General features: G+C 37.8%; 1 protein-coding gene across 3 annotated transcripts in view; it reads right to left on the reverse strand.

Moving 5' to 3' along the window:
- The window catches only part of LRBA (LPS responsive beige-like anchor protein), a 526,493-nt gene that overhangs the window by 329,000 nt on the left and 181,994 nt on the right, over positions 1 to 15,499 (reverse strand). For 2 of the 3 annotated variants that reach the window (XM_080671788.1, XM_080671787.1), the window contains exon 33: positions 1,943 to 2,109. In XM_080671788.1, the coding sequence (XP_080527914.1) occupies positions 1,943 to 2,109 (167 nt within the window). Of the gene's footprint in view, positions 1 to 1,942; positions 2,110 to 13,892; positions 13,926 to 15,499 lie in introns of all 3 variants that reach the window. The other variant, XM_080671786.1, reaches the window with a different exon arrangement.

Here is a 15,499-nt window from a genome sequence, read left to right on the forward strand (position 1 = left end):
ATAGCCAAGACATGGCACAACCTAAGTATCCTTCAAACTATAATTAGATAAAGAAGATGAGGTACATATATATATAATGGAATATTATTCAGCCATAAAAATGATGAAACATTGCCATTTTGTGACAATATGAACGAATATTGAGAGCATTGTGCTAAGTGAAATAAACAAAAAGCAACAAATAAAACAAAACAAAAAAAACTCACAGAATGGATAGCAGTATGGTGGTTACCAGAGGGAAAGGGGAGGGTGTAGGGGATAAAAGGGTAAAGGGGGTCAAATACATGGTGACAGGAGACTAGACTTTGGGTGGTGAGCATACAATGAAATATACAAATGATATCACATCTAATAAAAGAGTAATATGCAAACTGACCATCACTCCTCCAACACATAATATGGCTGCCCCATGTGGTCAAAGATGGCTGCCCCCATGTGGACACAAGATGGCCAGCAGGGGAGGGCGGATGGGAGGGACCAGGCCTGCAAGGGAGGGCAGTTGGGGATGATCAAGCCTGCAGGGGAGGGCAGTTAGAGGTGACCAGGCCGGCAGAGGAGGGAAGTTGGGGGCGACCGGGCCTGCAGGGAAGGGCAGTTGCTGGGGACCCAGGCCTGCAGGGGAGAGCAGTTGTGGGGGGACCAGGCCTGCAGGGGAGGGCAGTTAGGGGTGACCAGGCTGGCAGCGTAGCAGTTACGCATCAATCAGGCTGGCAGGGGAGTGGTTAGGGGGTGATCAGACTAGCGGGCAGAAGCGGTTAGGGGCAATCAGGAAGGCAGGCAGGCGAGCAGTTGGGAGCCAGCAGTCCTGGATTGTAAGAGGGATGTCCAACTGCCTGTTTAGGCCTTATCCCACCAGGGGGTCCCTCGAGGGGTCCCAGATTGGAGAGGGTACAGGCTGGGCTGAGGGACACCCCCCCCCCCGTGCACAAATTTCGTGCACCGGGCCTCTAGTATTACATAAAATTGTACACCTAAAATTTATATAATGTCATTAACCAATATTACCCAAATAAATTTAATTTAAAAATATATATAACAAGTAGCTTTCAACTCAAATAGTTTCAAGTTCAGCTTTTAAAATTTTAAATTATTTTCTATTCACTGGAAAATTTCTAAAGCTAGCCTTCGAAGTCTGCTAGACACATTAGATGTTTAAAATATAAGTGAAAACCAGTTACACCTATATAATATGCAAGCAATTGACTATTTTCATTTTTTTGTTGTCTTCTAGCAAAAGTTGTACAGAAATGAGGAATTCGAAAATATCTCTAATGGCAAATTATAGAACTTTTTCATTAACATTACTTAAATAAGTCAACTAAGATTTGTAGCATCAAATGTTCCAATCAGACTAAATTTCACAATTTGTCTAAGTTCCATAGTCCTAGAAGGTAATTTAATATTTTGTTTCTACAGGCAGAACCAAAAATAGCATGTTCAATTTGGTAATCTTAAAAGAAAGTAGATACAGTGAATACAATTTTAAAGAGGTCATTTAATCATTTTTATCATAATATCCTTACAATTTGCAACCCAATCAAAAAAACAACACATACTATGTTTTCAAATGTATGTGTTAAAAATTCAAAAGTATAAAATAGGAAATGTTGCTTAAAATAAAATATTGTAATTACATAAATTCAAATATAGATGTAGCTAATAAAATCACTTAACTACTTTCCTTAACAGTTCACTTCAAAATGAATAAATATATGAGTAAATAATTTTTTAGAAGTAGTTGAGGAAAATGAAATCTCTATAAAGATCTATAGCTGCACCCATACTGGTTTTCTCTTTCCCCTTTGCTTCAAATTCATAGATGATAAAATACAAAATTAAATTACTCTGTTCTTCATGTGGCCTTGATCATATCCAAAGCCATTTATCTAAACTAGGCCTTCTACATAATATCAGGGGCCAAATCCTAAAAGTATCACTTTACCTCACTGCAGAATTTCCCCAGGCTCCATGCTTGTCTGTGAGAATGTTGATAATTTTCTGGATTAGTTGAATTGCTGTCACATGGTCTCGATATTTAGCTGCTCTTATCAAATGATCACACATCTTCTCATCTTCTCGCTTGTCTGCAGAATACTGGGCACAGAGTGACTGAATAGAAAAAAGAAACGTCTATGAATCCTATAAAAATATGGAAAAAAGCTTTAAAATGCATCATGAAATAATCTTCAATATGAACTGAACCAACCAAACATTTAAAGTTACTTTTATATCCCTCACTGACTGAATTAACTAAGATTTAGTGATATATTATCCATACAACAATATCCCAATAAATTATTCTCTGAATCTATTTATAAAATATACTCAGAAGTGGTCAATATTAGAAAAATTAGAAGCAGCTAGTCAAGGGAAGATGCAAGGGCCCACATTACAAGTAGCATTACAAAGCACTCCAAGCAAAGTGAGTAAGAGAAAGAAGGACATGAGTTAGGCAGCTGCGTCATTTAGTACTGTGCAGTTGTGCTAAGGAGTTTAGTTTGATTCTAATATAATGTGATACTAGTAGAAGTTTTTAAGCAGTGAAGTGTCGTGATTTATATATTTAAATGATCACTACAGATGCCATTTAGAGAATGGAATGTAGTGGGATAAAAGAGAGACCAGGTATAAGGCCACAGGAGAGGTCCAGAAAAGTGACTATGGGTGGCTTCCAATAGTGAACAGCTAGTTCTCAACACCTTGAAAAAATGAAAAACAAACAAACAACAAAAACCAGTAAGGGCCGAGACCGGTTTGGCTCAGTGGATAGAGCGTCGGCCTGAGGACTGAAGGGTCCCGGGTTCGATTCCGGTCAAGAGCATGTACCTTGGTTGCGGGCACATCTCCAGCAGGAGGTGTGCAGGAGGCAGCTGATCGATGTTTCTCTCTCATCGATGTTTCTAACTCTCTATCCCTCTCCCTTCCTCTCTGTAAAAAATCAATAAAATATATTAAAAAAAAAAAAAAAAACCAGTAAGGGCTTTTAAACCCTAGGTTTGCAAAATGGACCAACAGCACTAGAATCACCTAAGAAACTCAGGGAAAATGCAGAATTATAGGTCCCATTACACACCTACTAAATTAGAATAAGGATTTTAATAAGATCCCCAGGTGATTCATACATTATTAGTTTGTAAAGTGCTGTCTTAAAACATCATCAATTTTGCCAAAATATTTTAATATTCTCAATCACCAGTTTTCAAGATGTTTATTTCTTTTCTTCTGGAATTCAGAAACTCCTGGTATCATGTTAATGCTATACCACCTAGTTAATTGCTTAAAATAGAAAAGCAAAGATTAATGTATACTTGATTCTTGATTCTACTCATATGGTCTATTGAAATCCACCCTGCCAAATACAAGCTCACGTACACATGTACACACAACCTATGGTAGGTAACAAAAATGTGATGTTGGAACAAATATAACAGACTTATATAAGTGATATACATTGTGCTGCCTGCCTTTCCTACGGTATACCAGTTATACCTACATAGATTGTTGCCACATACTACCCCCAGCACTGCCCTAGCAACGAGAGGGCCCTACTTTTCTAAAACCAATGAGAGTAAAATCCCTCCCACACTGAAAAAATTGGCTCAGGGAAGGGCACTTGATCTAACTGGTGCATTAAATGAAAGGGTCAGGATTTTATTGGTACTTCCTTCCTTCCTCTTAGGGTGTAAAAGAGGAAGCCCATAATTCCAAAAGTTCTGAAAGCTCTCTCTGCACTATGAGGGAAGCTAGCCTGAGAATGAAGCCAAACCCAAAGGGGTCAGAGCCAGGAGCATTATAAAATACAGAGCTTATTAAAAATGGACCCATGAACTTCTGGATCATAGACCAGCCTATCTTTAGGCATTCTATGACACTTTTTATGAGAACCTATAATATCCCATTCATTCATTGTAGCAGTATGAACTAGGTTTTGTGTTCCTAACACAAAAGCAACCCAAAAGACATGGTGTTTATGTACATGCAAAAAAATCAAATTATCTCTTAGTCTGTGCAAAACACTTGGCCCTGGAGATCAAAGGTTGAATTATCTTGATAGCCTCTGCCCTGGAGAATTCCCATTCTGTCTAGATTGGGAGGAGGGAAGTGGTAATAAAAGTATATCATTCACATTAAATTACTGAAGCTACAAATGCTTTTTAATAGGAAGGCTTGCAAAACCTAATGAGAAATATTCAAAATGCTATAAAGAAAGAAAAAGGAAGATTTTGAGAAGTCATTTTTGGATGGGAATAAAGAGAACCTTAAAGCAAAGGCAAAGCAGAAAAATTTCAGGAAGGGAAAAACAGGACAGTTTGATCCAAGTATAAAATACAAGTAAAAAAAAAGAAATTCTGAAATGCATAATGAGGATTGAAAACTGCCACTAAGAACCAGAGTACTATATATATGAATATGTAATGTGTGTGTGTGTGTGTGTGTGTGTGTGTGTGTGTGTGTATGTGTGTGTGTGTAAATGAAAGATTGGGAAGAAAAATAAAAATCTGATTAAAGTATCATCCTTGGTAATATTTCCTGTCAGACTTGGGCAACTAACTCGAGCTCTTTTGTCAAACTGTCCTCATCTGTAAAACGAGACGATTATAATGGGTCTAAAAATTGGACAATTAGGAGATTTGGGACCTCTGAGAGCTTAGTTTTTGTACACTGGTAAGTGAAACTAGTTCTTTTATTTAAACCTTCACGTGGAAAAAATAAATCATGTTAGAAACTAGATTAATTTATAAGAGATTAAAGGCAATTGTCACACGCTATATTAAAGACTGAGCCAAACAAACCAGAGGATAGTTCAGCTTGTCAAAAATATGATTGAACAAATAAAATGATTAAGAAACAATTAAAGGGTAGGGGTAGAAAGAAACAAAGAAACCGTAGTTTAAGTGAAGATAGTGAATTACTCTATGGGATAAAAATGTTAACTGCTGTGTGTTATTTTCAGAGATTTAGTCCAGAATTAGGCAGCACTTTAGAGGTTACATCAAATCTATCCCAACCATATACTGAAATACGTAGGACAAAAGGGTAAACATTTGCAGAATTTTTATACCCACAACATTCCCTACTATATCCATAATCTGCCTTTGTCTAACATCATAAGAGAAATTTTAAATTATTGATGGAAAATAGAAAATCACTGGCTTATATACTCCCCTGAAATACCATATGACTTCATATTAAATGATACTAAAATCACAAAGAAATGCATTATTTAATAGCCTATTATTTCTACCTTTTTATTCATATTAAAATAGTTTAACTTTACCAAGTAACATTTCAAGTAAAAGTTTTTTCTTGAAAGGGCATAATCCTAAAAAGAGTCCAAGGTAAGCTAAATAGTAAAATGGTTTAAAGTGTTCTTTAATGGATCCTCCTTTACAATTTAAACAGCAACTTTTCATAACTGACATAAAATCTATAGATATAAATCACATTAAGGGGCTATTCTTTCCTGATTATCAATCTCTGTCTCATTGTGGAACATTAGAGTCACATCTGACCTTAAAACATGATAAAAGGAAACCAAACAAGAATGTTTTGTAAAGATATAATGAACTCATATCTATTTTTTAAAATATCTTTAAAATGTAATTTGAACACATCCTTATTAAAAACCAATAATATTCTATGTGTGACATATCAAAGTCCAGTACATACAGATCATGAATATCTGCTTCAAGAACAAATCTATGTTACTGGTGGGTTATATATTTGTGTATGTGTGTGTGCTTGTGTTTAAAGACTAACTGGAGGTATTCCAAGAAACTTTACCAAAATTTACCATCTATCAATAAAACCAAGGGCAGATCTAATACTTTCAATTCAGTTTTACTTTATGTCAACTTTTCTGTTTTAAGAAACACATAAACTAGGTAATATGACATCACAACAATGACTGCAAAAATATCTGAATCTAAAAAAAAATGAAACAAGCACCTTGGGAACTAACAATTCAAATGTATTTCATTATTGCTAAAGAAATCTAAGATTTATTACCAAAGCATTAATAAATTAAAAATAACATAAATAAACCCACTTCTTAAAAGAACTTCATTTACTTGCAGAGAAAATATTTTAAAAAATAACCAAAGGGAGAAACAATTTAGACTGGCCATTTATAAGTTTATTCTGGCTCTCTGAATGTAAATGAAGAAATAAAGGTAACATCACATGTAGTCTTTCCTTCCAGATGCTACATCTCTACCTAACTTTACTATCTGCCCTTTGCATTGTCAGAGAGAAGTAAACGACAATTGAGCAGATTCCTCCAGTTTCCTCCTGTCAGCTCGCTAATCATCCTTCTTGGTGGTCAGACTTTTTTCTTTATTATTCCCTACTAGAGGCCTAGCGCATGAAAATTCGTGCATGGGGGGGGCAGGGGTAATCCCTCAACCCGGCCTGCCCCCTCTCACAGTCCCAGAGCCCTCAGGGGATGTCCTATGCCACAGTCTGGCCTCCCTCTGCGGGAGGTGACCAGGCTGATCTGGGGAAGGCGCCGCCCCCATCACCACACCACTGCTGCTGCCTCTGGCCTCCCTCTGTGGGAGGCGACCGGCCTATCAGGGGAAGGCGCTGCCCCCATCATCCCGCTGCTACTGCCACTGCTGGCCCTCGCAGCCACCGCAGCCACCGTAGAAGACGTCGGTCTATCTAGTCTAATTAGCATATTACCCTTTTATTCGTATACGTTATGAAACTATGGCATTTTCTTAAGACTTTGTGAAATTTATCTTGGCAATATTATTCACTCCCATATTACCTACTATTATCAATTTGAGTCATGGCCAGGTGGTTCAGTTGGTTAGGGCATCATCCAGTACATTAAAAAGTTGCAGGTTTGATTCTGGGTCTGGACGCATTCAGGAAGCAACCATCAAAATCAGCCTGTCTCTCTCTCTCTCTCTAAATCAATAAGAACATATCCTTTGGTCAGGATTAAAAAAAAATTAAGATGGTAATTTGAAGGACAAACTAATAGAGAAGAGAAAGTTAAACAAAAAGATATATATCTAAAGGTCCTTTTGATTATTTTATTTAATATCCTCACCTGAGGATATGTTTTGTGGGTTGTTTTTCTTAATTGATTTTAGAGAGAGGGAGGGAGAGAAGAAGGGAGGCAGAGTGAAACATCAATGTGAGAGGGAAACATCAATCCGTTACTTCCCATTCACACCCTGACCAGGGATCAAACCAGCAACCTAGGTATGCATGTACCCTGATCAGGAATCAAATCTGAAACCTTATAAGAGGACAATCCAACCAACTGAGCCACCTGGCTAGGTCAAGGTCCGTCCCTTTTGATTCTTTATCTGAACAGATAGTGTGAAAAAATACCTGATAAGTTGCAAAATAATTGGAAATTAAATAATTCATATTGAAATAACTTATGGATCGAAGATGAAACCACAAACAAAGTTAGAAATATTTGTGGGAATTGGCTAAAGCAGCAGTTAAAGAAAAAATGTGTAAGATAGAGGAAGATATAAACAAGTGGAAGAATATACCGTGTTCATGGATTGGTAGGCTAACATTAAAATGTCCATACTACCGAAAGCAATCTACAGATTCAATGTAATCCCTATTAAAATACCAACAGCAAAAAATAAATAAATAAAATAAAATACCAATAGCATATTTCACAGATATAGAACAAATACTCCAAAAATTTATATGGAACCAAAAAAGGGCAAAGGTTTTGAAAAGACACTTCACAAAGAATATACAAATGACTATTAAGTACACAAGAAGAAAAACTGAAATAAAAACCACAATAAGCCATCACTATATATCCACTAAAAGGGCTGTAATTAAAAAGACCAACAATACCAAACATTGGCAAGGATATACAGCAAATGGAACTGTCATACCTACCTAGCTGGTTGGAGTGTAAAATCCATAACTACTTTAGAAAATTATTTGGCAGTTTCTAGTAAGCTTAAATACAGGGTGTCCCCAAAAATGTATACACACTTTGAATAACTATCAAGACAATGTTTATTAAAATACATTTTATTTTCAAAATGTTATAGAATCTACAGAAAAGTGTTTGTACATTTTGGGGGGCACCCTCCATGTCAGTGGTTCTCAGCCTTTCTAATGCCGCGACCCTTTAACACAGTTCCTCATGTTGCGGTGACCCCCAACCATAAAATTATTTTCGTTGCTACTTCATAACTGTAATTTTGCTACTGTTAATGAATCGTAATGTAAATATCTGTGTTTTCCGATGGTCTTAGGCGACCCTGCTAGCGGTTCTCAACTTCATAATTACAGTTATGAAGTAGCAACGAAAATAATTTTATGGTTGGGGGTCACCGCAACATGAGGAACTGTGTTAAAGGGTTGCGGCATTAGAAAGGCTGAGAACCACTGCTCTATGTAGTTACAATAGCACCTAGCATTTTCACTCCTAGATATTTCCTCAAAAAAACATATTTACACAAAATATATTATATGAAAATGCCCCTAGTTCTTTTAGTCATAAAGCCAAACACTGCAAATGACCCAATATCCACCTATAGACAAGTAGATAAACAAGTATTACAACTCAGCAATGAAAAGAGACAACTGAGTGATACGCACAACAATGTGGATGAATACCAAAAACTTTATTCTAATCAAAAGAATCCAGACATTAGAGTACCTACTATATAATTCCACTTATGTGAAAGTATATATTACGTGAAACTATCTATAATAACAGAAACCAGATAGGCAGTTGCCTTGGGTTGGGTCTATGTACGGTATGTGTGGAAGAAGTTACCACAATGAACCACAAGGGAATTCTCTGAGATGACAGAAATTTTATATATATATTACAAACAGGAGAAAAAAATGTATAGCTTCATCTATACTAATAACAGAGGAATATGCAAATTGGCTGGGATGCCATCACGTAATGACCAATCAGGATGAGGGCGGGGCCACAGCGGAGAGCTCTCAGTATGCCGGTGTCAGGGGTCCAAAGGGTGCAGAGAGGAAGGGAGAGCAGACAGGCAGTTAGTTAGGGGTATCAGGCCAGGAGGGGAGCACAGATAGGCAGTTAGGGCGATCAGGCCAGGAGGGGAGAGCAGATAGGCAGTTAGGGGGATCAGGCCAGGAAGGGAGCACAGATAGGCAGTTAGGGCGATCAGGCCAGGAGGGGAGAGCAGATAGGCAGTTAGGGGGATCAGGCCAGGAAGGGAGCACAGATAGGCAGTTAGGATGATCAGGCCAGGAGGGGAGAGCAGATAGGCAGTTAGGGGAATCAGGCCAGGAGGGGAGAGCAGTTAGGGGGATCAGACCAGCAGGGGAGAGCAGTTAGGGCCATTGGGCCGGCAGGGGAGCAGTTAGGGGCATCAGGCAGGCAGGCAGGTGCGCAGTTAGGAGCGAGTGGTTCCGGATTGCAAGAGGGATCCCAGATTGGAGAAGGTGCAGGCTGGGCTGAGGGACACCCCCCCCCCATGCACGAATTTCGTGCACCGGACCTCTAGTATGTAAATAAAATAAAAAATAAAAGCACAATGAGGTACCACTACAGAGCTAACAGAAAGCTAAAATAAAAATCACTTATCAATTTTTATGAAAATGTGAGTTAATGGGAACAGCTATACATGGCTTCACTTTTGCAAAACAGTGAAGCAATATCTATAAAAATAAAAACATGAATACTTTACGTCAAGTAATTCCACCCTACCAAAAGGCATGAGCATGTATACCAAAAGGCTCATAAAATAGTCAAAACAGAATTATTCATAATAGTTAAAAACGGAAAACAATCTAATTGCCAATCAATAGAAGAAATTATGAAAAGCTAATGGTCTCCTCATATAATGGTAAAGTATACAGCATTGAAAATAAAATAGGAAAATGTGCCCTAGCTGGTTTGGCTCAGTAGATAGAGTCAGTGTGAGCAATGAAGGGTCCCAGGTTGAATTCAGGTCAAGGATACATGCCTGGGTTGCGGGCTCGATCCCCAGTTAGGGGGTGTGCAGGAGGCAGCAGATCAATGATTCTCTCTCATCATTGATATTTCGATCTCTCTCTCCCTCTCCCCTCCTCTCTGAAATCAATAAAAACATATTTTTAAATGAAAAATAATAATAATTTTTAAAAATAGGAAAATGTAGCAGCCTGAATAAATTTCATGAACATAATGTTGAACTAAAAATACTACATCATCCCTCTGAGGTTGTGGGTGGTAAGAGATCAACCAAAGAACTTGTATGCCTATATGCATAGCCCATGAACACAGACAATAGGGTGTTGAAGACCTAAGGCAGGTTGGGGGGGGGGGGGGCAGGGGGGACTGAAGGGAGTCAATGGGGGAGAAAGGGGGACATATGTAATACTTTCAATAATAAAGAATTTTTTTTAAATCATAAAGTAATTACATAGGGTGTCCCAAAAAAAGTATACACTTAAACAGCTGATAGCTCAATTCTGAAAATGAAATGTATTTTAATAAACACTGCCTTTATAATTTTTCAAAGTGTATGTATACATTTTGGAACACCCATATAAAATAAAGTTCTCTTTTCTACCTCCTCTCAGTTTGGCCAATAATTTTCTACAGAAATTGGGGGGATGGAGGAGGTGGATGTCCACTGTTAATAAAATAAAATGCAGTTCCTTTGTAGAGTAAATGGAATCAAACTACACATCATTCCATCTCAGGACATATAGTTCTACCTTCTTTCTTTCTCATGGCTACAAACAGAGTATTACATTTTAGTTAACTAAACATACTTTATAATGAACACTTAAGTGTACCAGCTTACTTCTCAATTTGTCCGAAAGTCACACTATAAATTACTTGTCTCATTGGAAAGCATTTAAAAGGGAAATCACCTAAGGGGCAGAAAATTAAACAACTTTTTAATATTTCACTTTTGGAGGTTTTTGCACTTGATCCTTTTAACTAAGATTTAAAGTCAAATTTGAAGAAAAAAAAGTTATCCACAGAAATCTTACAAAGACTCCTGAAAAGCAGACTTAGAAAAATGAAAGCTTAAAAACCTCTATAGCAACGAAAGTCAACCAATGACATTGTGTGACAGCCACCTTTAATTCTGAAGTGATTCCTCTGTCATCCAACGACTCAAAGTATTGATTTCTCTCAGCATGAAAAAGCCGAAGCCAATGAAACAGATATAGCATCATCCCACCCGATAATAGCATTCAAGGTTAAAACAGGCAGAACACTTATCAAAGTATCTCTTCCATTTCTTACTGTTTTAATGGATGGATGCAATGTGTTGGGTTTTTATCTCTATAAACTGCAGTCTTTAAACAATATTTTTAAATAATTTGAATAAAATAGGTTCTAATTTTTTACTATAAACTTTTAAAAATGTCTTAAAATGTTTTAAAATGTTTTTAGATAATTGTAAAAGCGAGACAACTCTAAGAAGGCTACAGTTTCTACTTGTGTGTTAAATTCACACATAATATTATGTTTTTATTATTTCATTAGTTACTTATTAACAATAAACACACCACAAAATCCTCAGGTAAATACTAAAAGCTGATTTCTTCAAAATCACGTGCATACATCATATATCAGATATAATATAATAAGCTTTTCAGAAGTATCAGGTAAGAATAGACATGAAACAATTAAGCCAGTGCCACGCATACAGTAGTAACACCTACATTTATTGTAGGCTTAGTCAAGAAGTTAAACCACGCAGCAAACAGTCCATTTCTTCCACCACTCAGTGTTGAAAGACGGGCATAAAAATAATTACAATATGAGATACTGCTAAAAGAGATATATATTGTGTACTTGGGAGAAGTCAGAAAGAACTATTTAGAATCAGGGAGGGTTACACAGAGGAACTAAAGATTAAATAACTATTCACCAAGAACAAACAGCTCTTTTAAGATTAAAAATAAAAATAGCATCATATTAGGCAAAAATAAAAAACACAACTAAGAGAACAAACTCAAATAAAAACCTTTTTAAAAAGCAAAGATAACAGTAACAGAATAAAACATGTAATATGTAATTACTAGAGCCTTTCTTTTTAAATATCCTGATATGTGCTTGTTTATATTTTCTTTGGGTGCCTAAAATATTTTTACCCATTTCCTTCATAAAAAAATGTCCCTCAAAGGTTTATGTAAAACACTTAACACTGAGCCAAACCAGCTAGGGCTGAGCCCAGCTTTTAATCTGGCCACAATCAAGAAACTATAATAGAAAGTGAGGCGAGTTGTAACACATTCTGTAAGAATCACTAAAATAGTGCATCCCAGACTGAATACACCAGACATTGGAAATATACCGAGAAGCATTATCATTGCATTATCCAGGTGTAGAGCATATACCAGAACATATATGGTAGATTGGGGTGGGAATTTCCCTTCACGAATTTGATGGCTCCACTGTCAATAAACCTGAAAAAAGCAAAGCTTGGACTAAGAAAGAACCAATATTCTTTTCTAAAACTGGAGACAGCTGGACCTGGGCTATAACAAGAATGAAAGTGGTCAAAGAAGCGAGATGAACTAGCCCCTGCAACATGGCAAAAGTACAAGGGCAACAGAGAAAGAGGTCAAGAAAGGGTCAAGCAAAAACCTCCCATCAGAATCACAACCTATAAATTCCAGGAGATGCCACATCCAGTATTGAGTTTTATTTTCCTTTGTGATGACCTTCTATCGTTGCTGAAAAGCCACTTGTATGACAGTAAAAAGTAGCTTCCTGAGCTCTGACATGCAGTGGTCTGGATGTAGGCCCTGTGGCAGAGATAAGAGTCCCAGATGACCTGTGTGACATATAAGCATTCTTTGGAAATTGTCAGAGATTATTTAGAATAGAAAAATGAATGCTCTCTATTTTATAGAAACAATAACAGATGCATTATTGAACACTTATTATGCAGTCAGAGTAGCAGGCACTTTGTCAAATCCCATTTATTCCTCAGGAAATTACTGTAGTTAGGTACCATTATTATCCTGATTTTAAGATGAGACAATGGAGGGAAATGGCAAGTAAAGTGATGCTCAAGGTGATGCAACAAAGGCTTCTCTATTACATGAAAAGCAGTAAATGTCAGCTGTTCAAGCTGGATTCAGAAAAGGATGAGAGGCACTTGAGACTTAACTGTAAACATTGCTTGGACACTGAGACTTCAAATAATTTCCAGCCCTAGCCGGTTTGACTCAGCGGATAGAGCGTTGGCCTGCGGACCAAAGGGTCCCAGGTTCGATTCCGGTCAAGGGCATGTACCTTGGTTGCAAGCTCCTCTCCTGCCCAGGCCCTGGTCAGGGCTCGTGCAGGAGGCAAACAATAGATGTGTTCCTCACACATTGATGTTTCTCTCTCTGTCTTTTATTCTCTCTTCCACTCTCCTTAAAAATCAATGAAAAATTATCCTTGGGTGAGAATTAAAAATAATAATAATAATAATTTCAAAAGGTTAATCTATGTTTTACAGACCACAGTAAAGCCTTTGACTGTGTCAATCATGACAAGCTATGAGTTCCACAGAAAGAAATGGGAGTGCCTCGGCACTTGGTTGTCCTGATGCATAACCTGTATTGTGGACAGGAAGGCACTATCAGGACAGAATAATTTCCTACAGGCTAAGGTATCAGAAAAGGGTGCATTTTATCTCCTTATTTAATTTGTACCAAAAAAAAAACTTAACATATAAAAAACTGAGCTGGACTCAGAGGAAGGAAGAGTGAAAATTGGTGGAAGAAATATCAGTAACTTAAGATATACAGATGACACTATCTTACTGGCAAAAAGAAACAATAATATGAAATGACTTCTGGTGAAAGTGAAAGAAGAAAGTGCCAAAGAATGACTGCATTTGATCATTACAGAAAAAATATACAACTATAACACAGACAATGAAGACACTTAAATTTTTATAGAGGTTGCTTACCTTGCTTGATTCTGTCATCAATTCAAATGGAGACTGCAGCCAAGAAAGCAAGAGAAGGATGAGACTCAAAAGGGCAGCAAGGGAAGAATTAAGAAAGATCATCAAGAGCAAAGAGGTGTCATTAGAGACCAAGGCTAAGATCATTCACACCCTCATATTTCCAATTCCTATGTACAGATGGCAAAGTTATTAAGTGAAAATGGCTGACAGGAAAACACTGATTCATTTGAAATGTAGTGTTGAAGGAGAGCTCTACAGATACCCTGAATCACCAGAGAGACGGCCAAGTAGGTTCTAGAGCAAATTAAGCCTGAAAAAGGCAAAAAAGACAAAAGTGAAGCTGTCCTACTTAGGGCACATCATAAGTGGAACAACAAAGTGATGTCTCACTCTCTCTCTGTCTCTGTCTCTCACTTCCTCTCTCTCTAAATTCAATAAATACATTTTTTTTTAAATCAATGAATTGCCTGGATGGCATGGCTCAGTGGTTGAGTGTCAACCTATGACCCAGGAGGTCACGATTCGATTCCTGGTCAGGGCACATGCCCAGGTTGTGGGCTGAATCCCCAGTGTGGGGCAAGCAGGAGGCAGCCAATCAATAATTCTCACTCATTATTGGTACTTCTATCCCTCTCCCTTCCTCTCTGAAACCAATAAAAGTATATATAACTAGAGGACTGGTGCACAAATTCATGCATGGGTGGGGTCCGGTCAGCCCGCCTGGATGGGGGCCCATTGGGGCTGGGCTGGCGGGGGGATGTGGAAGGTTGACTGGCCCTGCCCCCGATTGAGGTGGGGGGAGCTGATTGGGAGCCAGGCCGGCCAGGGGGGGACCGCGGGAGGTTGAGGGGTGCCGAACGGGCCAGTTGGCCGCTGCAGTGAGCGCCATAGCGACCCGTTGTTCCATAGTTATGGTCGCTTGGCTTTTATATACACACACACACACACACACACACACACACACACACACACACACACCAACTCTACTGTTCCATTAAAAGATGATAAAATTGAACAAAATTCTTAATTAGAAAGAAAATTACTCAACAAACAGAACTAAATGAATATTTCATAAACGGATATACTATCCCTACTTCAGCTCAAAGACTGTATCATAATTATTGTGGAAACACCAAAGCATCTCTACTAAAGTCAGGAACTAGAAAAAGTGCCCATTAAAAATAAACCTCAGGGAAGGTAGGGGAGGGTGGGGGTAAGCGGGAGAGATCAACCAAAGGACTTATATGCATGCATATAAGCCTAACCAATGCACACAGACACCAGGGGGATGAGGGCATGAGGGGGGAGGCAATGTGGGGATAAGGACACATATGTAATACTTTAATCAATAAAGAAAAAAATAAATTAAAAAATAAAAATTTTAAATTTAAAAATATGTAATGTCTTCCATATAAAAGTTTTTAGATAATGCTAACATTATCTAAGTAATGCAAAAATTTAAGAGTACCAAGAAGGTATTCTAACAAACACCCATACTTTCGGTAAAAGAAGTAAGAAATGAGCCCTAGCTGGTTTGGCTCAGTGGATAGAGTGGAGGCCTGTGGACTGAAAGGTCCCTGGTTTGATTCCAGTCAAGGGCACATACC

Source organism: Plecotus auritus, assembly GCF_963455305.1.
Source record: "Plecotus auritus genome assembly, chromosome: 6".
NCBI classification, from domain to species: Eukaryota; Metazoa; Chordata; class Mammalia; order Chiroptera; family Vespertilionidae; genus Plecotus; species Plecotus auritus.